Genomic DNA, 24348 nt, shown 5'->3' with positions numbered 1-24348 from the left:
GTGCAGGTTTACCCTCACGCTCAAGTGGCTTTTTTCCTCCTAAAAACGTTTTGCATGGTAGATGAAGATGTTAGCGGATCTAAAAAGTATACACCACCCCTGTTCAAATGTTTTTATGACATAAAAAAAAACGAGACTAAGAAAAACCATTTCCAACATTAATGTGTCCTATAACCTGTAAAAGTTAGTTCAAGAAAAAAAAGTAAAATGTAGTTGGTTGTCATGCTGAACACAGCCACATCTCCAGTTAGAAGAGTGTACACTTGTGCAACAACTTCTGTAATATATTGGTTGTACAGGTTATGGGTCACATTGTCGAAAATGTTTTGACATGATTTTCTTTGGCCTTGTTTTTTTTCTATCACAAAAACCTGGCATTTAAACGGGTGTGTAGGCTTTATGTCCACTGTATTCCACCTGACATTGACTGGTGACCAGTCAGTTGTTTGTCTGTGTGCCCAGCGATTGGCTGGCGACCAGTCCAGTGTGTACCATGCTTCTCATCCAGTCAGCTGGAATAGGCTGCAGCTCACCTTAAGCTTAATGAGGAATAGAAACAGGATGATTGATGAAATGATTGACTGAATGGCAGCTGGTTTGTCTCTTTAATTTTCGCAGAGCAACGACATGAGCGATGAAGACGGGACGAAGACAGAGACAAAAGAGGAGGAGAATACATGGAGAAGAAAAGAAGAGAAAGAAGACAGAGAGGAAGTGACCGATAACAGAGGAAGAAGCAAGCGATAAGGAAGGAAACAAACAAAACGAGAGGAAAATGTCCTTCAGTGCGACTATCAACAGCATTTGGGAATCTATTCCATATATATATATATCTATATGAGCATGAGGATCACATGTTTGATGTACCCTATTCTGATTGTCAAAACACTTCGTAAGCACATGTTTTGAAAGGTGTCATCTAAATAAATTGATCTCCCAACACAAACCTAATTTCCACCGATCGACTAGAAATGTGGAAGGACGTGTTTATTATAAGAGGACGCACGAAAAAGTATTCATTTGCAAATAAAATAATCAGTACTTTGCTTTGAATTAAGTATTCATTTTGGTTTGAAGCAAAACTTGAAACTTGTAAATTCACCCAAAGAGAGTCAGATCGTAAACAGGTATAAGACAGACGATGTTAAATTTCCGAGCTTTTTTTTTACGGTATAATAGGGACGGAGCACAGCATTAAAGTTTCCTTGAGGCATACAAAATTGGATGGACATGTTCATAACAGGATACACGAAAAAGTCTCAAGGAGCCAGGGCCGGAATTGAAGAGCAAATCAGCCATTTTGTGTGAGTTTATCAAAGCTTACTGTTAAACTAAAATGGCTGACATTGTTCCATATGGATAGTGAAGTCACCAAGCAGAAGAGTATTTTCTCCCAATGAAATACAAAATAAAAGACATGATTTATTGATGAAATGACAGTTAAATTGCCAATAATTCAAGACAGCTGAGTTTATTGCAAAAATGTTACAAATCTTTGTTACGTGGCTTAGAACATTGAGGGCATCAGTTTCTTTTGTCAACAATGTGGAAGGGCGATGCATTTTATCGTTACAATAAAGTCTTCCTTGTCTGAAAAAATACTGGTTTCATCAAAAATAGCTGCCAGTGCTCTGTGAAAAGGACAGACTAGATACAACACATCTCCAATTCAACAATCACTCCTTTACCCTAAATGTGCCTTCATTTAAAATTTTTAAACAAATATCCCAATAAAATGATATACCGGTAATGTATATTTATAAACTCCGAATATAGAGATAGAATAAAAAAGCAAAGAAAACATACATTTAAATAATTGGAAGCTGAGCCCCCGATAAGCAGCAATTGTCTTAAAAACAATACGTTAAGAAATATGATTCAACCCTTCAAATCAGTGCTTTCATAATCCTTAGCATTCCTCAGACTAATAAATCACCTTTTGGGTGCCCCAATATGCCTGAAAACACAAAATTGTATCTTAGTGAAAATGTATGTATCTTAGGGGTCCCCAACACGTACCCCCAACTCTCACCTTGAAAGTTGAAAAAAATAGCCCCTCACCAGTTTCACCTATCGACACGAAATTGGGTGAAATATGTTTTTCATTACAGGACCCACGAACAAGTCTCAAGAAACAATGCCTGGAAATAAACAGCAACTTTGCCATTTTGGTTTGAAACAGCTATTTTGTGTAAATTTTATCAAATCTTACTTTTCAATTTCTGGCATGGCTCCATGATATTTTTTTCATGCCTAGTGTCAGGATAGACATGTCCACCGAATTTTGTGTTGATTGGTGAATTGGTGTCCAGGGGCTCGTATTTTTTCTAGGCAAATGGATTTTTCAATCATGATTACTGTATTAAATTAAGGTTCTCTGTTGTTTACGTAAAGTAGCTGTTGATGTCATGGCAATTTATTATGTATATTAGTATGTTTGGGTCAAAACTTACTCACTTGAGTCTCATGTTGATGTCATGGCAATTTATTATGTATATTAGTATGTTTGGGTCAAAACTTACTCACTTGAGTCTCAAGCTGAACGTTTTGGCTTTCAAAGTGTTGCGCGAGACAGAAATTCCCTGTATAAAATGTAGAAAAGGTGCAATAGAAACATAATGTATTGACACGTCAGACTCCGCAGTCGTTGCTCCTGTCTTGGACTTTACGTCGGAGGATGAGCGCAGTTGACAGCGAGGCCACACCAATGTGGAAGGCTATTTGCCAGGCGTTCCTCAGCCCGTGGAGGAAGACGTTGCATAGGATGACGGCGCTCAGCAGGCCCAGGGACTTGGCTGCTTTTCGCGGGGAGTGGAAGACGTACAGGTGGCACTGCGGAAATTGGGGAAAAATGCGCTTCAGGGATAGCTTTGCGATGTGACATGTTGATGTGATAAAGTGCATTTACCTGAAGCAGGCAGCAAAGGAATGCCACAAGGAAAGCCATGATGTTCCACACGCTGTTGTAGTCATCCTGCATGAAGAGAAACACTCATTTTTTGGTACTTTAGCCCATTATAACCACTGCACTAGGGCACTGGCTAATACCTGGAATGTGTATTCTATGAGGTGTACGCCACGGGTGACATTTAAGGATGCACACATAATGTTGAGGACCAGCGAAAGGATGCCAGGCCCCGTCACTGGTTCCAGTTTTACAATCTGGCCTGGAAAACAAGTAATAAATCATATAAAATAATTCCACATAAAATAATCCAGCAATGGGATATATAACAGTGGTGGGGACCCATACCAGAGGCGGCCGATTGTGGGACGTGGCCGTTTGCAGAAGCGTTGGTGATCTCAACCTCCTCCACGGTGAGAATCTGTGGTGGGCGGAGCCTCAGGTCCTCCTGGACCTCCGTCAAGGTGACCTGCAGAGCCGGGCCACCCCGGTGGTTGTACTGCTGCTTCAGCTTCTGAATGGTGCAGTCTGTGTGTGTGAGGAGATGTCTGATTAATAATCCTAATGAAACATCCATCCATCCATTCATTTTCTGAGCCGCTTCTCCTCACTAGGGTCGCGGGCGTGCTGGAGCCTATCCCAGCTATCATCGGGCAGGAGGCGGGAGTACACCCTGAACTGGTTGCCAGCCAATCGCAGGGCACATACAAACAAACAACATTCGCACTCACATTCACACCTACGGGCAATTTAGGGTCCCCAATTAATGCATGTTTTTGGGATGTGGGAGGAAACCGGAGTGCCCGGAGAAAACCCACGCAGGCACGGGGAGAACATGCAAATTCCACACAGGCTGGACCGGGAATTGAACCCCGCTCCTCAGAACTGTGAGGCTGACGCTCTAACCAGTCGGCCACCGTGCCGCCCCTAATGAAACAATTCATTACAAAAATAATAAGCAGTACTTGGCTTTGAATGAAAAAAAGACATTCATTGAAATGTATTTAAATTGTAATATTGTATTTTAAAACAAAATGTTCCAAATATTGTAGGTACAAAATAAATCCAAATAGAATTTCAAACTGTGAAAAACAATGACTTAAACTGATTTCATTATTAAATGTAATGTAAAATTCATCAAAACAACAGTCTTTAGATTAAATAAAAGATAGTCAAAACACATGAACAACATCGTTTTTTTAAAGTAATAATTTCTCAATTTGTATTAATATTGAATGAATGAATTTTATTCCAATTAAAATTCATTGCCAAAATGCAATGGAAAATGTATCAAAAGAATATTATTTGGACATGATTAATTGCTTCAAACAAAACCTGCATGAGAGAATTATTTGATTTGTTTGATCAGCTTTGAAGGTCTTTCAACACAATAAAATAACAAATCAAAGCAAAGATAAACATAACGCCGCAATTTCTCTTCCACACTTACCAAATTCCAAAAATGGATATGGTCTGTCTGCCAGTGACACAACGCTGTGATTGTAGCAGGTTGTGAATTCCCAGCGCAGGTCTTCCAGGAAGCAGAAGGCCATCGCAATGGGAATACTGCAGTGGCACACGCTCATGTAGGTTACGCCCTCTGAAGACACCAAGCTGCAGAGGTGCCAGGAGCACAAAAACAAGGCATTTCGTCATCATCAGTTCAGCTGCGAGTTTTTGGCCGTGTCGCCCTGTGTGTGGCTGGGCTTACTATATGTTGAGCTCTTGGCCCTTGACCGCGGCTCTGTCTGGGAAGAGGGCCAGTGTCTTGCTGATGGTCCTGAGCTGCTGCTTCCTCTCCTGCAGCTCTCGGTTGTGCTCAAAGTCGGTGGAGGCGGAAAGAGGGAGTCCATCCCTCAGTCGCACCACGAAGGCGAACAGGATCAGAGACATGATCCATGAGTGCTTCTCCGTCTGCATGGGTGGGAAAAGGAAAGAGCACACTGACATCAGTAGAAAGCATTTCAATAATTATTTTAAAATACATTAATAATAAATAACATAGCAATAACAAAAACAAAACAATAATAGTAACTGTACTTTTTGTTCAAATAAATAAATAAATTAATTAATTAAATAAATAATAAAGAAAAATAACATAATCCAAGCTGACACCTAAAATATTAATAATAAAATCTATAAAAAATTAATACGAACACAACAATAAAAATGTTTAATTAGAATAAATAGAAAAGAGGTAAAAACAGCAAAAACCCATAACAGCGTATGAGCTAACATTTCACATAAAACAATAAAATATAATAAGTTTTAAAAATAAAACAATTGGAAAAATATTAAAACAGGTTACCTTTATAACCTTTATAAATAACTTTTTTTTGCACATAAAGCAATATACACAGATATATGTATAAATCATAACAACCGCCACCACGAACAACAACAACAATAAGTATTATTATTATTTTAACACTGAAACAACTAAACAGAAAAAATGGAACTTAAATCAACAAAAACATGTCCCCAAAAATGAAAGAATAAAAAATGTAAAAGAAAAAAAATATATATAACATATATATATAGATAGAATAAAAGCAAAAATAATGTAATGTAAAAATATTTTAAAAATATGGATTTCACACGGAAAACATAACAGATTCCCAAGTCACTTAAACAAATAAAACGCGTTTAAAATATTCCAAATATACTGTACAGTAAATTTTTTGTAATAAATGAAAATTAAATAGAAAAAGCCAGGTACCAATCGTCCTATCGGGATGTATATTTCACTAAAACTTGTTAAAGAAAAATTGGGACAGTTGTTCTATTACGTCGTAAAAATAATTTATCGATATAAATGTCTTTTGACTTTGATGATATACATAATAAGAGGCCCAGTTTATCCTGAAGCACCGCAGATTACAGCCTCTTCAGTTAATAAACCAATAATAATAATAAAACTCAAGCAGGATCCAGTAATTATCCAGCACATTTAAATAGCTTGAGTCTTCACTAATGGAGTGGGATTCATAAGGTTATATGCTGGACATGTATGCAAGTTATTGAAGTAGTGGAGCAAAGTTGCACCTTACCTCATGAGAATAAAGGCTTTCATTCTGCACCTTGCCAGTTTGCTTATTTAGCTGACTACTCCGCCGGTGTAAAGTAGCACAGCACCGGCATGGCGCGAGTTACGTGTGTAATTGTACGTTTTATTTAATAACCACAAGTCGAAATAAAAATCCCGATTATTATGTTATTAGGGGCTAACAGACTAGGCAGCCAAGCAGAAGCTAACACAACAAATAAAGCTACGCAGTACGGCGAGGCTTGAGGGACAAAAGTGGATTTCGTTACGCTTGCGCGAGCGGATGCTCCTCAGATGTAGCATCGCGTTGCTAACGCGTTAGCACAAGCTCCCTCCTTCGGTGACCAGCTGATAATTTAGCTAGCTGTTTCTACACAGGTTTGTGCCCTGCTCTTTATTAATAGAATATTATATGTAAATTTTGAACGGTGATTGTGTCTTGAGAATACGAAATAGGCGCTAGGCTAGTTAGCATTAATTCGCCTAGCTGTCGCTTTCAACTGTGGACTAATATGGTTAGCGTGTATAACATTTACATTCGGTTTGATGTGTTGTTACAATTAGTCGTAAGCGACAGGAATTTGTACGGCGTGTCGACAGATTTATGATAACATAAACATCGTGACTGTGGAATTTCAAGTGATGTTAAAATTGAAGATAAAGCGCAACACTTGTTGATTTGGCGTGATAATCTACATTTGTCGCGGTCGCGTTGTTTGGTAAAATGGAGCCTTATTGTTGTCTATTATTGGAGGGAATGTGTGATTTCATGAAAGCAGTGCAGACGAGGAAGACGGAATGTGTTTTAGCTATTAATACTTTGCAATGCTGACGGCCGCTCGTCTCTTGTCATTTCCAGGAGTATACAACAGTGTATCCCGACCTTTATTAAGCCAAAGCACATATTTTCCATTGGAATGGCACACAACCTATCACAAGTGTCACTGAAGTATAGTAAAATAATGATGATCTGATCTTATTTTACTCAGTATTGACTTGGGCTGTGTGACATCTGGACCAGTTTAGTGAAACACGAAGCTATTTTTCTGTTGTATGAAAAGCACTAGGTGGCTACAGTTTAATTTGTACGTTCTGCCATCTAGTGGAAGAGCATTTTATTGTTCTGCCTATCATTGTATGTTGGTGGCATAGATAGATGAACAAAGATACACTATTAGTTGTAAATAAATAATACTTTTTGGACCAGTTAAGTGAAATGAGATGATTTCCCGGTACACCTTATGACCTCTCGCAGCACAGTGGTTGGGAATCACATAGACTGTAAATCTGGCCTCTCTCTCTTTGCTTCATCATCATCGTTCCTCCTCCCATCTGCCTCTACCTCCTCTCTCGCTCTTGCCGGCCACATTTTTCAAGCTTTTCCCTGTCCACTTACAACACGGACAAATCTGAATGCACATAAGTATTTTTATATTTTCTGTTCTTTCACGACATTTTAGGTCACTGGTGGGACTTTGATCGCAATGGGGGTGAAAGACCGCCCTCAGTGTTACTTTGATGTGGAGCTAAATCGGGAGCCAGGTAAAATCTTTGTTTGTGTTTCAAATCAGTATGGTTTCATGGAAGAAGAGATTTAGGTTATTATCGTCAGTATTTCCCGCACTACTGCATTCATTTCTGGTTATTCTTTATCTCGGTGTACCTGAAAACTCATACATTTTTCTGACCGTGTGTGTCCTGATGCAAAATGTACCTATTTTAGGAGTCCTAAACATGTTGCCCGTGGACACGTCTATTGTAACAGGACACACAGAAAATGTCTCAAAGACCATTACCCAAATTTATACAGGATGTCTTCCATTTTGATTTGAAGCAACCATTTTGGGGAATTTCCAGATTTTGTACTTGAACAAACTCCAACTAGGGAATTTATGAAAATGAGCATCAGTCGGAAGGAGCAGATGAACAATACTAAATTGCCATCTAATGTGGGCGGACCCTCGCGTCAAAGTTTGATGACCATTGCATGATTAGTCATGAAAACAGGGACATAGAGGCCCTTGGAAAGTTTGAAAAAAATCGTCCTCCGAGACCAGTTTCATTGGTTGACATGAAATTGGGTGGATTTATCTATCATGACAAGATATATGAAAAAGGCTCATGGAACCATGCCCAAAACTAAACAGGAAGTTGGCCATTTTAGTTTGTATCAGCCATTTTGGGCAAATACCAGGGCTCGTACTTTGGAGAAACTCCGACGCTGGATTTTTCCCAAATGACCCCAATTAGAAGTAGGTATAGGTGGCGCTAAATTGCAAAGCTTTTTTGCATACGCCATCTAATGTGGGCAGAGCATGGCATCAAAGTTTAATCATTCACAGGAGTCCATAGAAATGTCCTAACAGACCAGTTTATTCACCTCTGGTTCAAAATGTTTTTAATGTGAGGGAGGGACTAAACTACCTCCAACAGTGTCTTTCACGTGAACTTCCCCACAGGTTTTGTTTGTAATTATGTTTTGTATTTTTTCAAGGCAAATTAAAAGTGCTGTATATATCTTACAAAGTCATGCTCTTCACCCGGGTTTGTTGTTTATTGCGCAGTAATTAATGCAGATGCTCACGGATTTACTGTAAAAGCTGTGGTTTTCCCGCCGATTTTATACCTTCGTCGTTCTGTATAAACCAGCAATTTAGCGGTAGTACCAGCCGTAAAAGGAGTCAGAGCACTCGTTGGTGCTGACATGGCCGTACTTCGCTGGGTTCTATGTGAAAGGCAAAGGTGGATAAATGTCGGATTGTGCAATCTCTTGCCCCTTTAACACAGTTTCCCAATGCCATATTGCTGTGTCTGGGCACGTTTTTATACAATGACACGGCTTTCCACAATCAAGTAATTAGATGATGTGAGCATCTAGTGTTTCATTTAAAATTGTCATCTGGCAGCGACCATTGCTTTTAACACAGCAGAACGGTAGAAGTGAGTGTCAGGTGTTAACCTTCACAACCGAATTCCCGTTCACACAGCTCCCATTTGTCTGTTACGTGGCGCTTTCTGATATACCCCACCCCTCCCCCTTTCACACTGAACAGCAACACTGGAAAAGCTGACTCCGACAGGCAATGTGAAAGGAGTTTTTGTGTGAAAGACTCTAATGTTACAGCTTTTGGGAAACTGATTCTCTTCTCGATTTTGTTTTGCAGTTGGGAGAATTGTCTTTCAGCTTTTTTCCGACATTTGTCCTAAGACCAGCAAAAACTTTCTCTGTTTGTGCACTGGTGAGTGAAAGAACCTTATTTTTTTTCATATGCCTTAGAAACATCTTAGATTATGACCATCATTTTACAATGCTAAGAAGAAGACAAAAGCAGGGCTGGGTATAGTTTTTCTCATTGAAAAGATTAAATACCTTTAAGCAATTCCGAAGTCAAACTTGCCATTACAATATCTTTATTAACTGTATAGGTTATGTTTTAAGCAAAAATGTTAACATTCTTAACTGTTAACTAAAAGTTAAAAACAATAAATGGTGCACTACCCATTCTAGCTCAGGAGGTGGCGTGTGCCTGAGAGGTGGTTCTCGCAACGTCAAGATTAAAAAGGGCCTGGTTTGCGGCGTCCATTTGTACTGAGCAGCCAGGACAGAGGCACTTGGACCACATTTCTACACACTTTTCCCTTTCTCCCATCACAAAATAAGCCATATTCACGATTCACTATTTGCAAATTAACCTATCCGCAGATTTTTTTAACCTGTTCACTCAGGTAAACTAGCAAAAGATTAGCAACCTAAGACTCCATCTTCAACAACCAGCCCTCTGTTCTTTGCCCCTCATGCACACTAAATGAAATATCTGTAAGGTGAGAGGGTCGTCGTCTCAAATTCCTTCTTTCCCCACAAGAACAGTCATGGTAGGTCTGTTGTGCAAACCTTTCATTGTGTACTCTTTGACAGTGCTCCGTATCTCTTTGCAGGTGAAAAGGGAACCGGCAAAGTAACAGGGAAAAAGCTGTGCTACAAAGGCTCCACATTTCACCGAGTTGTAAAGAACTTTATGATCCAGGGTGGCGACTTCACTGAAGGTGATGACACTGTCTTGTTTAGCCGGCTCTACGCAAGTGACTTACTTAAAGTTGAATGCTGCTCAGTGCTTTCTAATTTTCCTTCACACTGGAGTTCACCTTGAGGATAAGCCGTCAGCAACATGTTCTGACAAAATGTTCATTTGCCATGTTTCATGCGAAAGTTGACAATCTACTTGTACCACAAAGTTTAGTCTGAAACATGTCACCGCTTCACAGGAAACGGAAGAGGAGGCGAGTCTATATATGGTGGCTACTTTGAAGGTAATTAGCAATCGTGATCTAATCACCCAATCTGTTTTGCCTCTCAAATGTTTCATTTAAACCTCAGCTATTTATTTAGGAATGAGCAAATTGTTGCATGCAAATTTTAGGAAACTTTGATGTGGGTAGCAGAATTTCCTTACAGAAATCATGGCATTTCATTTGTGGAATATTCTAGCTACACTACCGGTCAAAAGCAACAGGAGCGACATCGTACAGATTGTCCAGACATTTAAGGGTTAGCCCAAAATCACAGTTTGATAAATACCTTGGTTTTATGGTCTTAGGTCAATTCATATTGGGTACAGTAAGGCAGTGTTTTTTGGTTTTCTTTTTTTTTTTTTTTTTTTTTGGTGGGGGTGAGACAGTGTACCGCCCCAACACTCGTCTGATCAGGACACTGTCTGCTCCCTTTTTTAAGAAATGAGCAATGCAGACCAGTGCAACAATAACAGTTTGAACAGTCTGCGATATAATGCAATAGAAACACTTATGGCATTTGTAATTGCTTTGGCCTGACATCTGCTCACAATGCACTGTATTTGTTTACCGAGTAGCATGTGGTGCAAGGTAGTTACTCTTCCTGTCCCTACACAATATCTCATACTGACTGTTTTGTGCTGAAAAATCTTACCACGTGAGAAAATCTAGAAGCTGCCCATTGCAATATGTTGCAGTCATCTACTTCTGACCGGTAGTGTAGTTGAATGTCCCTGCTGACCTTCATGTCACCTCCTCTTATGTACAGTAGTGAACCGTTATGGGCTTTTCTTGACCAAAATCAGCATGGAGAGTTGGCATTCTCTTTATTGAACGCTACAATCGTCTTTCCTAAAATTCTCCAACGTTATTCTTTTATTTGTAGAGGGGTCTTTTGCAAAAATGAGAAGGTAAGCCCATTTACACATGCCCACACTGTCCCCTCCACCACCACCACCACCACCTGCCCTCAAACCACATTTGCACTGTGAGTGGATCTGACGGGGAGCTTTTCCATTCCAGCACAGCTGCCCCTTCCCAATACCTCAGCCTGCTCACATTTCTTTTTATGTTACATTGTTAAAAGCTGCAGTTGCCCTTTACAAGGTTGCCACAGCACACTCCCTGGAGTACCACTACCACAGTGGCACTATTGGATTTAGTCGCGCAGCATTGATAGTTTATCATTTAGCTGTCCTAAAGTAAAAGTTAAGCACTTTTATTTCTTCCATTTTGATAAATATGGTATATTTTTTTTCCACACTTACCAATTTTGATGCTATTTGATTCCATTTGCAAATAAACAGAAATCTCAGTGATGTGAAGCAGCCACCACATTTTTACGAAGGGCTGGTGGGTGAGGCGATCACTAGCTTTAACGGATGACTTTTAATACTAGCCTTTTAGCATTCAGTTTTAGCATTTTCTGTAGCATTTCCTGTCTTTGGCTCAATGTTAAAATTAACACACTGCTGGATTACGTGCCTCACACAACAACCCCCCCCCCTTGTTTTTCTGCTTTACACAGATGAGAATCTCACTCTCAAACACGACCGTGCCTTCCTGCTGTCCATGGCCAATCGCGGAAAAGACACCAATGGTTCACAGTTCTTCATGTGAGTGTCATTCTTTGACCATATCCCCCACATCACCATTTTAATAACTGATTTAAAAGCACATCTTTATCATTACTTCTGAGTAAGTGCCACTTTTGCTGTCTTGTCTCTTAACCTGCTTGGGCATCGACAACCCTCCCCCACTCCTTTATGTGAAGTTTAGAAATAATAGTGCAGAGAAACATCGATTCAAACCTTTTTTTACCCACAAATGTGTTACATTTCTTCTCTTGCCGTTTTTTGTGTAAAATTTACAGAAACTCTAGCATCCTGCTCTTCCAAGGTAATGTGTCTCCAAGGCTGTGCTTTTCTCTCTCTCTCTCGCTCTCTCTCTCTCTCTCTCTCTCTCTCTCTCTCTCTCTCTCTCTCTCTCTCTCTCTCTCTCTCTCCTGACTACATCTAGTAGTTTGTATTTGCAAGCATTTTGCTGAGTGTTGACTTGGGATCTGAACAGTAGTCACAAATGGCTTGAGGTAACCGGTTAAAGGGGGACCTCCATAGGCAATATTCAAATTTGGAGTTCAGCCAAAATTCTCAGGAAAAAATTGGGAAAATCTAATTTGTTTTAAGTCCACAAAAGAACTTAAGCTTCTTTCGATGGTTTGATTTGATTGAATTGGACATCCTAAATTCACAATAGATTTGCAATCATAATTCTTTGAGCAAAAGGTCTTTTATCTTTTCCCATCGTAAAATAAAACCAGGCTCTCTCAAATTTCCCTTTTTGTTCTCATTCTTGTTCTCTTTTTTCTCTTTTTTTCCTGGTCCTTATCTCGCCGTCGATTGACACACACCGGGCTTGGTTTTTTCACCAGCAGCACAACCAAAATGGCGCCTCATCTTGACGGGTATGCAGTTTTTCGTTGTTGTTGTTTTGTTGTTGTTGTTGTTGTTCCCCCCACCCCTTCGTTTGCGACTAACACATGAATTACCGGGTATCCCCCCTTTCCTACACACTGTGCTTCAGAGTCCACGTCGTCTTCGGCCTCGTCATCTCCGGCTTTGAGGTGATAAAGAAGATCGAGGGGCTGAAGACGGATTCGGCGAGCCGGCCATACGCCGATGTCAGAGTCGTGGACTGTGGACAGCTGATCACCAAGTCGGCTAATGACAGTAAGTTAGACACTCTGACTTACAGAGGGGAAAATAATTATTTGATCCCAAGCTGAATACTTAGAAAGAAATGAATAGTCTACATTTCTGTTGTTCATTGATTATGGTAACAGATTTAAAAAAAAAAAAAAAAAAAGGAGTCAAAAATGCATAAAAGACACTATATAAAACAGTAGGCATTTTATTGAGTCAAATGTGTATTTCATCAGAATTCTAGCTTCCACAGATTGGCCGGTGCCCATGTTGCACAAAGCTTTGCACAATCAATCAATTACCAATACTCTTGATTGCAACACGTCATGTGTTTAAAGCATACCTGTTCAAGGAATCAATTTCTTACTTTCCTATCTCTATACTACCATACGCAACACTAAATAGCTGTCAAAAGATCTCAGGCACAAGTTTGCAGACCTGCAAAAGGCTTGAATGGGTTACAAAGACTCCGTGAAGGCTAGTTCTCGCCATAAATATACGGTATTTCGGGCTGTTCCTCAATGCCAGCTTCTTGCCCGCCTCACTGGCATAGGGCCGGGTAACCTGATCTTCCACTTAATGAAGATCAGCGAGAGGCTCAGAGGTGTTCACTTGGTACCCACCCACCTGGTGCCGTCATGCTCGCTTGCATTGAACAGAACAAAGCCTCGGTACAGTGTTGAAAGAATGACTTATGGCTCTTCTACTTGTACTGTGGGTCCTCTGTTTTGTCAGGAGTAATAATAAAAACAGTTTTACAGCCTATTTCATAGAAATGACTGTTATCACTATGACATACGAATATTTATCAGTGATTTACTTGTTGTAACTCATAGCTATATGGTGAATTTAGATGCCCGTTTCTTACCTGTGCGTCAATCAGGAACCGGAAATATACAGTTTCGGTGAACTCTCGAAATTATACCATTTTGAGCAGCTATGAGGAAATTCAAACTGAATTCACCTTTTTATACTCAAAATTGAGCTGGAAATAACCTCAAATTGACATCTTAAGAAATATCAGTGTGCTTTATTGTTTTTTTTTCTTTGTAAAACACTGCATTTGAAAGTTCATGGATGACAATAATATTTTAGCATGAAAAATCTTATTTGGGTTAAAGAACTTCTACATATTGGTGTATTGACCGTGACAGATTTCAGAAATTACCAATACTGTTCATTTAGAGCAGCTGTGGCATAAACCATACATCAGATGGTGTTTTTATAGATTTGTTAGGCACTACAGTAGCATTATAATAGTAATAATTATGTTCTCAGTCCAAGGTTGTCAAAACTTGGTTCAGTAAGACAAAGAGATGCCAATGGGATTTACTCTTCAGCGTATTGTGTGCCTGCACTAGTCGAAAAAACAATGCAATGGAGGAGTTATGGTCTAAAGAGGACACAGACAGATGGTTCTAGCTGTGAATGGAGATACTCGATGAAGGCATGGCATTGTAAAACATATTTTCTTTGGTTGTTTGGCTATACACAGTACACACTCCTTCCTATAGGTTGAGCTGTTTTTTTATTTTTTATTCCTGTTTCTATAACGATGAAAAGATGTCTGCGTTCATTTTTTAATTTTTTTATTTTTTTCAGTTCTGGAAGGCAAAAGGATAAGGGCGTCCCATTCCACTGACTCTTCACCACCAAGCTCCTTTTCCGGGGAGTCTGAGAGCGAGTCTGAAAAGTCCATATATCACAAGCGCAAGAGACACGAAAAGAATAAACGGTCCAAAAAGCGGAGGAGGGTGTCCAATGGAGAGAAAAATGTTCACCTTGAATCTTCCAAACAAAGGTGACAAATTGTAACCTCCTAAATTAATGGTTACCGTCACATGAAATGAATGACTGTTTACTTGGTTGGTGTTTGTAACAAACAAAAACAAAAATTGTTTTGCAGTTCAAGCTCCCATGAGCCTGTCGAAGAAGAAATGGGAGACACTGACCACGGCGGTAAGAGGGAAAAGCTCGTCGTCCGACCGGAGGAGATCCCGCCTGTGCCCGAGAACCGTTTCCTGCTGCGACAGGACACACCAGCCCAGGAGAACAAAGCGGAGATGTCAGTTTACGTTGGATTAAATTATCGTCTCTAAAGTTGTTGATCATATATATCTTAACGTGTGATTTTTGTTTTCCCATTTTCCAGAGTTGAGAAGCAAGAATCCACACTTGAAGCTGAGCAGAAACCAGCAGTCTCAAAGTCTGGACGGAAGATCAGAGGCAGAGGAACAATTGTATGTAATTATCTGAAAATGTTTCAGTTGCCATTAAATCCATGTATTAGGCCAGTGGTTCCCAAACATTTTAAGTCACGCACCCTTTTGAGTTGAGTTGGTGCAACACCTTTGTCCTGCCCACACTCTAAACAAAGGCAAAACAAAGCCAAATTTGTTGTGATGTTTAATCAAGCAAAAATAATTCCCCCCCATAAAATGGAACAAATCACACCGAAACAGCACATCAAAGATGAACAGATAAGAACTTGATTGATCTCAAGGAATTAAAATTCATTATGCGAGCATACAGTGATATTGATTTTTCCGTCGCAGAAGAAAACTGGTCGACCTACAGTATCTTAATTACATTTATTTTATTAAATTGTGAGGAAATGGTCATCCATCTATCCATTTTCTGTACCGCTTTATCATCACAAGGGTCACAGGTGTGCTGGAGCCTATCCCAGCTATCATCGGGCAGGAGGCGGGGTACACCCTGAACTGGTTGCCAGCCAATCGCAGGGCACATACAAACAAACAACCATGTGCACTCACAGTCACACCTACGGGCAATTTAGAGTCTCCAATTAATGCATGTTTTTGGGATGTGGGAGAAAACCAGAGTGCCCGGAGAAAACCCACCCAGGCACGGGGAGAATATGCAAACTCCACACAGGCGGGGCCGGGATTTTAACCCAGGTCCTCAGAGCTGTGAGGTAGATGTCCTCAGCAGTCATCCCCTGTGCCGCCGGAAATGGTCATATTAAAGCTTTTTAGGAAAAAAAAAATGCAATGTATGATTTTAGGCAGCATGGTGAACTTGCATTTGCATTTCGCCCTCACTAGTCTGAGGTTTGGGGTACAAGTTGTGAATGGTTGTTTGTCTATATATGCTCTATGATTGGGCTGCGACCAGTCCGGGGTGTACCCTGCCTCTCACCCAACGTCAGCTGGGATAGGCTCCAGCTCACCCATGACCCTATAGAAAAAGGATGGATGGTAATATGTAATTATTGTACCAGATTTCTTAATACACGTTTAATCATGCACCACATGAAGGGTTTTTGTGAATCCTTGTATTAGAAAATGTAGATTTTTCGCACAACACGAGTTTACTATGTGGAACAATGTTGTGCATACTAGGCAATATTCAAATATTCAAGTTATTGTTGGTTTGTCCACAGAGGTATCACACACCCACCAGGTCTAAATCTCGATCTGTGTCGGTGGGTGAACGTGGCAGCAGTGAAACTCCGCCCCACTGGAAAGAGGAGATGATGCGGACTAAAGCATATCAGCCTCCGAGTATTGAGCGATGGAGCAAAGGAGAGCGGTATAATTCCATATTCCGCTTTTTGTCTTTGACCATGTTTGTGACCTAACGCACTGAAATGGTTGTTCCTTATGCAGATGGGATGACAGAAGTGACTCTAGGTCCTCTGAGCACTCGTCAGGCCGGAGCTCGGCAAGGTCCAGCCTGCCACGGCCACCTAAGAAAGACAAGAAAAGAGCCAAACACAAGAAAAAGGCCAAAAAACGTAAGCCTGGGAAGAAGAGCAGCTCCAAAAGCAAACCTCAAGAATCTTTTGCATCAGAGGGGGAAAGATCGCCCTCTTCAAGAAGGTCCAATGTCAGAACATCTCTCTCTCCATCTCGGTCCTCTTCAAGTCAGCGTTACACGAGACGGCGTTCCTCTGTGTCCAGATCTTACTCCCGATCGCGCTTATCCAGTCGATCCAGATCAAGGGTGAGGTCTTATTCAAGATCCAGGTCTTATTCACGATCCAGAAGCCCATCTCACTCGAGAAGTTGCTCCCAAGCTCGATCAAGGTCCCGGTCCTATTCTCGATCTAGGTCCAGACACAGGTTGAGGTCGTTTACGCCAAGCAGAAAAAGGAGTTCATCCAGATCTCCAAGAAAGCAGAAATCTAGCAAGTCCAAAACAGACATAACAATCCATACACCTGGGAAGCAATCTGATAGCAAAGTCACACCGGCATCCAGACTCACAGCTGTCCCAGCCACAGAGAGTGTTCCTGTGATCCCACTCAGCGATAGCCCTCCACCCTGCCTCTCACCCAACGTCAGCTGGGATAGGCTCCAGCTCACCCATGACCCTATAGAAAAAGGATGGATGGTAATATGTAATTATTGTACCAGATTTCTGAATACACGTTTAATCATGCACCACATGAAGGGTTTTCGTGAATCCTTGTATTAGACCATGTAGATTTTTCGCACAACACGAGTTTACTGTGTGGAACAATGTTGTGCATACTAGGCAATATTCAAATATTCAAGTTATTGTTGGTTTGTCCACAGAGGTATCACACACCCACCAGGTCTAAATCTAGATCTGTGTCGATGGGTGAACGTGGCAGCAGTGAAACTCCGCCCCACTGGAAAGAGGAGATGATGCGGACTAAAGCATATCAGCCTCCGAGTATTGAGCGATGGAGCAAAGGAGAGCGGTATAATTCCATATTCCGCTTTTTGTCTTTGACCATGTTTGTGACCTAACGCACTGAAATGGTTGTTCCTTATGCAGATGGGATGACAGAAGTGACTCTGCGTGGTCTAGGTCCTCTGAGCACTCGTCAGGCCGGAGCTCGGCAAGGTCCAGCCTGCCACAGCCACCTAAGAAAGACAAGAAAAGAGCCAAACACAAGAAGAAGGCCAAAAAACGTAAGCCTGGGAAGAAGAGCAGCTCCAAAAGCAAACCTCAAGAATCTTTTGCATCAGAGGGGGAAAGATCGCCCTCTTCAAGAAGGTCCAATGTCAGAACATCTCTCTCTCCATCTCGGTCGAGACGGCGTTCCTCTGTGTCCAGATCTTACTCCCGATCGCGCTTATCCAGTCGATCCAGATCAAGGGTGAGGTCTTATTCAAGATCCAGGTCTTATTCACGATCCAGAAGCCCATCTCACTCGAGAAGTTGCTCCCGAGCTCGATCAAGGTCCCGGTCCTATTCTCGATCTAGGTCCAGACACAGGTCGAGGTCGTTTACGCCAAGCAGAAAAAGGAGTTCATCCAGATCTCCAAGAAAGCAGAAATCTAGCAAGTCCAAAACAGACATAACAATCCATACACCTGGGAAGCAATCTGATAGCAAAGTCACACCGGCATCCAGACTCACAGCTGTCCCAGCCACAGAGAGTGTTCCTGTGATCCCACTCAGCGATAGCCCTCCACCCTCCCGCTGGAAGCCCGGTCAGAAGCCTTGGAAGCCCTCCTACATCCATACTCAGGACAGCAAGGCCCAAGTATCTTCAGTGAACATTACCATAGGACAAGCAGTTTTGGAGCAGGCGCCAAGTTCAGTTGTGGAAAAATGTCTGCCTGGTGACTCAGAGAGAGACAAATGTGTTACACGGCGCTCGCCCAGCAGATCCTCTAGAAGCAAGTCCTACAGTCGCTCAAGAAGCAGGAGTGCCAGCAAGTCTAGCTCCAGATCCCGTCACAGTAGCGGATCAGACTCTGTGCATTCGGCACATGAGAAGAAGAAATCCCTCGACAAAGATTGGAAAAAGTATTACCGTTCTCTAAAGAGGATCAAGAATATAGACAAGTACATTTCAGTTGCTACTGCTCAAGGTGTCCTGTCAGAGAAGAAAGCAGGTGTCGAGCCAAGTCCTGATAAAGCTATCTCAAAGGGAAGCAAAGAGCGATGTGGATTTCAGGATGGAGAGACAAAGAATTACAGTTCAATGCAGGTGGATAGCTTTAATAACCTGTCTGGATGGGACAGTGACAGCGATAAGGTGAGCCAAAGCAACAGTGATTCCCTGTCAAAGCACCAGAAACCATCTGGCAGCATGCTTGACAAGAGTTCTGGCCTTACCGGGTGGAATTCCGATAGTGATCCTGAAAACATTACCACCAGGGCACTGCCTTTATCAGAGAAAGAAGAAGGCGAGGCCAGTTCTGAATCGGAACAGGAAACCTACAAAATGGCCTCGAACACTGTGGAAGCTCCGGTTGCCGCTGTTTCCGGCCCGCCGCAGGTGAATCCGGGGAAGGCCGCTGAGCCAGAGAAGCACAAGACCAAGAGGAAGTCCAAACGGAAGCACAAACACAAGAGTAGGGGAGAGGGCAAAAGCTGTTCCCGTCACTCGAAGGACAAGAGTAAGAGATCCAAAAAGAAACGTCAGAAGCTGAAAGAGACTTTTCACTGGCAGCCGCCTTTAGAGTACGGCGAGGAGGACGACGAAGATGATTCCAAGAGGGAAAAACGTAGCCCAACGCCTGCAGATGTGAGGAGCTACAAAGACCAAAATCTAACCTCTTCGAGCAAGAATTATAATAGAGAGGAATACAAGGCTCCACTGAGGGTAAAAGAATATAATTATAAAAATGCCAAACTATCTGAGCCTCATCATCAGTCCTCTACCAGGAACAGTAGTAACACATCCAATATCAAAGAACAGAACTCTATGGATGATATGGACATCTGTACTCCCGAACATGACACTGAAACCACAGTTGAACCTGGAGTGGCGCAGAATTCCTTGAATAACACCCCTGAAAAAACGCTAAAAACTACCTCCCATTTGCCCGGCAAGGCAAATAAAGATGCCCATCCACAGTTAAAAAGCCTAGAACAATCCTCTCTTACCACCACAGATACGGACAAGCCAACCAGCACTGTAATCAATTTCAAATGGAGGCCCTTGAAAGGATTGCCTTCGCTCCAGAATGTGAACACAGCACAGCTCATGACCAAAAATGTCCACGTTCAGCAGAGCCAGAAGTCCAATGCTCAGGGAGTGCGCATGGAGATCAAGAGCAAGAGCAGGGTCCGGCCGGGATCGCTTTTTGACGAGGTCCGCAAGACCGTGCGGCTCAACCAGAGGCCCAGGAACCAGGAGAGCTCTGGTGAGGAAAGCTCCCCGTCGGCAGGTGTAACCAGAGACAACTCCCCGAGGAAGTCACACTCTGCAACTCGGCGGTCTCGCTCAGCTTCCAGTCAACGGTCCCGTGCCAGAGGCTGGTCGCACTCCTACAGCAGGTCCATGAGTCGATCACGTAGCTCCAGCTACTCCTCCAGGTTAGAATGAACACTGTTTTAACTAAACTGTGAGCACAAGTGCACCAGCTGTAAATCTGTCAAAATATTAGCACGGTTTAGAGAGCGGTAATGTACGACTTACAATGAACCCCCCTGTTTGCCGCCAGGGATATTTTCCAGACCCACCTGAAATAAGTGAAAATCCGCAACAGATTTTTGTATTTTTTAACTATTTAAAGTATTCCATCCATCCATTTTCTGAACCACTTCTCCTCACTAGGGTCGCGGGCGTGCTGGAGCCTAACCCAGCTATCATCGGGCAGGAGGCGGGGTACACCCTGAACTGGTTGCCAGCCAATCGCAGGGCACATACAAACAAACAACCATTTGCACTCACAGTCACACCTACGGGCAATTTAGAGTCTCCAATTAATTAATGTTTTTGGGATGTGGGAGGAAACCGGAGCGCCCGGAGAAAACCCACAAAGGCACGATTGAACCCCGCACCTCAGAACTGTGAGGCTGACGCTCTAACCAGTCGTCCACCGTGCCGGTTCCTTTAGGCCCTGTTCTCACGCTTGCACAGTTCTCCGAATATGAGGCAACGTGATCTTATATCAAGCTGACTATTTTAAAACAAAAAACAGTTAAACATTATAAATGTAGTCATTAAGGACATAGTAATCAGCAAAGTTTGAATCGAGGCAATCAAGGCGCACATGATAAACTGCGATATAGCGGGGGTAATATTGTACAGTTTGTTAAGCGGAGGAAGTTTGTAATAGTTTTCTCTTGCTTTCAGAGGTCGTAGCAGGAGTCGACAGAGACACGGCCGCGGGTGGTCCCGCAGCAGCACATACAGAAGCTACAGAAGCCACAGGTACACGTTGATTTCATCATTTGTAAATTAGTTTTTTTTTTTTTTTTTTTTTTTATTTCACAAGTTTTGTCTCAAACTTGATTGTCTCTACCCTCATGTCAGCCGAACATACAGCAGAAGTCACTCCAGAAGTCGCTCCTATAATCACCACAGGAGATCCAGGTACGTCTTGTCTTTTCATTTGATTATTTTATATTTATGGCCTGGAAGTATCTTTAACACAAATAGTTAAACTGTAATTATTGCTTGACTCCTGTGTTGTAGGTTAGTGATAGAATAAGGCACGTTCTGACAAATTTGGGTTACATCCCTGCCATAGGAACGGGACTGTCATAAACCAGTGTGCCTTTGTACTTGAGATATGAACATGGGCTAAAATAAAAGCATCTCCTCGATATTTTCTGCTCACATTCAATGTAAATCTAAAAGGTCAAATGCAGGAAACGCATCCGAGCCAGATGTCGGCAGTAATGTGCTTTGCATATTGGTTGCCAAATGCCAAAAATACATCCACCTACTCTAGAAGCAGAGTAAATAAATCATTGATTGAATGATTTTGAGTTAAATTCAATGTTGTGGTGTTTGGTTGATTCCAATTTTGCAAATTTCCCCACTGCTGGACTAATAAAGGTTATCTTAAATAATAACATGGCCTAGGCTCTTTCCCCGCAGGTCCGCCTCCTCTGACAGCTATTCCAGTTGGAGTCGCAGTGTGAGCCGGAGGCGAGGGCGCCGCAGAAGCGACAGCTACCAGAGTTCAGACCGCAGATCTCGGTAAGAAGACAAAAGCTCCTCAAAGAAAAAGAAACGTGACACTCGCTAATTAAACTTGGAAAGCAAAATGGAGATTGAATTGTGATTTAAGTGTATGTCTTTGTACGAGAAGCAGGGGTGGAATAAGGTAATGTCTCGGGCTGGGAAAAAATATATATAATAACTCTGCTGCGTCGACTTAAAAAATAGGTTAATACAAAATTTCTGTCTCCAACCCCCACTGCTGGAACCCATGTATCACATGGACATTTATAGCAGACGGACGCAGTGTTAGGCCAATCATAGATATGAATGGGTAGATATGCTAGCGCAATGTAGCAACCCGGCTACCCGACGTGCCTACGTGGTGAAAATAAGTCGCAACTTGCTTATTCTTCAACTGATTCCCATGAATGTGACTGTTTTGTCAACGCCAAAGCGTATGCTATCAAAACACAACATTTGGGGGGAAAAACCAACAACAACAACAAAAAAATGTTTTTCATGTGAAAGGGACTCTCACTTGTCGTAATTGTATGACGTCTTACGCAATCGTATGCAGCACAATGTAGCGGCATGGTCTTTTGGCTTTCTTGGCGTCTACACAAGGAATGCGCTGATGACTTCGACCTCCCTAGCTTAGTGTTGCCGTAGTACGGAGATGAAAATGGGGGTCGTATCTACCAATACATATCTGTGGGGCCAGTGATAAACCTAGCCCAAAACGACAAATGAGCGCCTGTAAGTGATTTTTAAGACGCTGTTAAATATGTAATGTACTTATGACATAAGTATGAGTGTGCTGAATGGTAGTTAGCATTTTTTTAAACTAAATGGTACTTGCTAGCGCACTGCTAATCGCGATTGCTACCGTTTAGCATTTTGCTGTATCAAAATCTGTGCACCAATGGCAATTATTTTTCGATTAAAAAATCAATGGGAGAATTGATTCTAAAATGATTCGATTGTGACAGCCCTAGTAGTGTCAGAGTAACTAATGCTCCTGAATAATGCTTTTAAGGATATATTCTGTTTTTTTCCCCACCACTATTTACAACAGTGCGTGTCTCGATGACATGTCTTGCTTTCGTCAAAAGTACCCCAAGGAAATCAGCCCGTTTAATAACAATGACACAAAAATGTGCCATTAACACTGCGCAGGTCCTCACGCTCGTCCAGTCGCAGTTCATCCAGACGTTGGAGTCGCAGTCGGAGCAGCCGCTACAGCTGAGACGAACTATCGTTAACAACCCACCACGCTCTGTTATAGGCCATTTAGTTAAGCACCAAAAGCAACTGAGGCTATTATGCTGTTTTGCGTACTGATCGACGACTGTCCTACATGCTGGCAAATGAATGTAATGTATCAAAAAGAACGTACGATACAGCTAACAATGGCTCAGTCATGGACAAGTTGTATGGTAATCATACTTAAGGAAAGATGTTTATGATGTAAATAATGTTTTTGTTTCCTTTGTTAATGACTTTTACGTTAATGTTCCAGCTGTCATGTGTAGCTGTCATGTGTTCTTGTCGTGTTGGCAAAAAAAAAAAAAAGTTTTTGTGAAAGAGTTTTAATTGACGTTGCTGTTCGGATGATTGTTTCACTAGTGTTATAACTGTGCTGAAAATATGGTTTATCATTTGGTTATGAACAATGTTGATGCTCAATAAAATACACTTTTGGTTGTGAGTTCTTAACTGTCCAGTGCTGGTCTCTAGTGGTTGGAGTTCGGCAATACAAGATTATTTTATCCAATCATAGTCCTCTAACTCACTGGTAAGTGTGTTTTGTTATTTTTTAATTTTTTTATTAATACTTATACTTTGTGAACTGGTTATTATATAGACTTTTTTTGGTTGGTTTCTTGAATATTTGCAGAGTGACTGTTAAGCCTCATGCATGCAAGAATATTGAGCTGTACAGTTTATATTTCCTCGAGCATTAATGTTTGGCTTCCACATTGACTGGTCTACAGCTGACTTCCTTGTTACCCCTAGGTTGTTGAAGTAAACAGTGGTAAAATCAAGCTACTACAGTGGGATCAACAAATATCTTGAAATGGCAGCCTTGCTCCTCTTATTGAAATGACAGGAAATGGAACAGGTGACTATTCTCATTATGGAATTTGTAGGAATCAAATATCGGATAGCTCCAACCAGGAGATTAATCATGTTTTCCTTTGTTTTTATGTTGCTTTAATATAACTGCACTGCTACACTTGCAGAGCAAATCGTAATCTAAATTTGTGTTTGGTTCCCAGGGTCGGCGCACACAAATTAAGTCTCTTGTAAGCCACAGTAGTACATCAAACACTAACATGATGACAGAAAATAAACTTCATGTACAGGTGCATATTAATAAATGACAATATTGTAAAAAAGTGTATATTTAAGTAGTTCAATTCCAAAACTGAAACTCATGCAGATTTAATAAACACAGAATTGTTTTTTCAGAAGGCTAGTTCCTACCGAATTTCTATATTAAAGACCATCTTGATTGTTTCTTGGGTTAGTTAATTTGGGGTTTTCACATCAAAATTAA

The 24348-nt window shown here is 41.5% G+C and overlaps 2 protein-coding genes across 12 annotated transcripts; one reads left to right on the top strand and one right to left on the bottom strand.

Moving 5' to 3' along the window:
• Nucleotides 1-1402: 1402 nt before the first annotated feature.
• Nucleotides 1403-6167, bottom strand: sec22c (SEC22 homolog C, vesicle trafficking protein). The gene is made up of 7 exons (XM_061757645.1): nucleotides 5956-6167; nucleotides 4617-4819; nucleotides 4356-4519; nucleotides 3254-3433; nucleotides 3049-3167; nucleotides 2909-2974; nucleotides 1403-2832 (listed from the first exon to the last, which is right to left on the bottom strand). Exons 2-7 carry the CDS (start codon nucleotides 4796-4798, stop codon nucleotides 2632-2634), a joined length of 912 nt encoding a protein of 303 aa, XP_061613629.1. The 5' UTR covers nucleotides 4799-4819; nucleotides 5956-6167; the 3' UTR covers nucleotides 1403-2631.
• Nucleotides 6168-6190: 23 nt separating this feature from the next.
• On the top strand, nucleotides 6191-23496 carry nktr (natural killer cell triggering receptor). 11 transcript variants are annotated; one of them, XM_061757642.1, is made up of 19 exons: nucleotides 6191-6329; nucleotides 7412-7493; nucleotides 9116-9190; nucleotides 9888-9995; nucleotides 10215-10259; nucleotides 11767-11854; nucleotides 12673-12702; nucleotides 12822-12967; nucleotides 14543-14741; nucleotides 14847-15005; nucleotides 15093-15180; nucleotides 16347-16495; nucleotides 16573-17299; nucleotides 17485-17633; nucleotides 17711-20209; nucleotides 20973-21050; nucleotides 21153-21212; nucleotides 21723-21824; nucleotides 22965-23496. In XM_061757642.1, the coding sequence occupies exons 2-19, from the start codon at nucleotides 7436-7438 to the stop codon at nucleotides 23032-23034; spliced, it is 4830 nt and encodes a 1609-aa protein (XP_061613626.1). In that variant the 5' UTR covers nucleotides 6191-6329; nucleotides 7412-7435; the 3' UTR covers nucleotides 23035-23496. The 11 variants fall into 11 exon arrangements, with proteins under 11 accessions (XP_061613626.1, XP_061613616.1, XP_061613625.1 ...); XM_061757632.1 differs by having other exon boundaries at nucleotides 21708-21824; nucleotides 22864-23496; XM_061757641.1 differs by having other exon boundaries at nucleotides 12670-12702; nucleotides 16573-16909; nucleotides 21708-21824; nucleotides 22864-23496.
• The last annotated feature ends 852 nt before the right edge of the window (nucleotides 23497-24348 follow it).

The sequence above is a fragment of the Phyllopteryx taeniolatus genome, chromosome 20 (genome assembly GCF_024500385.1).
Source record: "Phyllopteryx taeniolatus isolate TA_2022b chromosome 20, UOR_Ptae_1.2, whole genome shotgun sequence".
NCBI lineage: Eukaryota > Metazoa > Chordata > Actinopteri > Syngnathiformes > Syngnathidae > Phyllopteryx > Phyllopteryx taeniolatus.
Note: the sequence above shows the minus strand (reverse complement) of the source record. Positions and strands in the feature narration are given on the sequence as shown.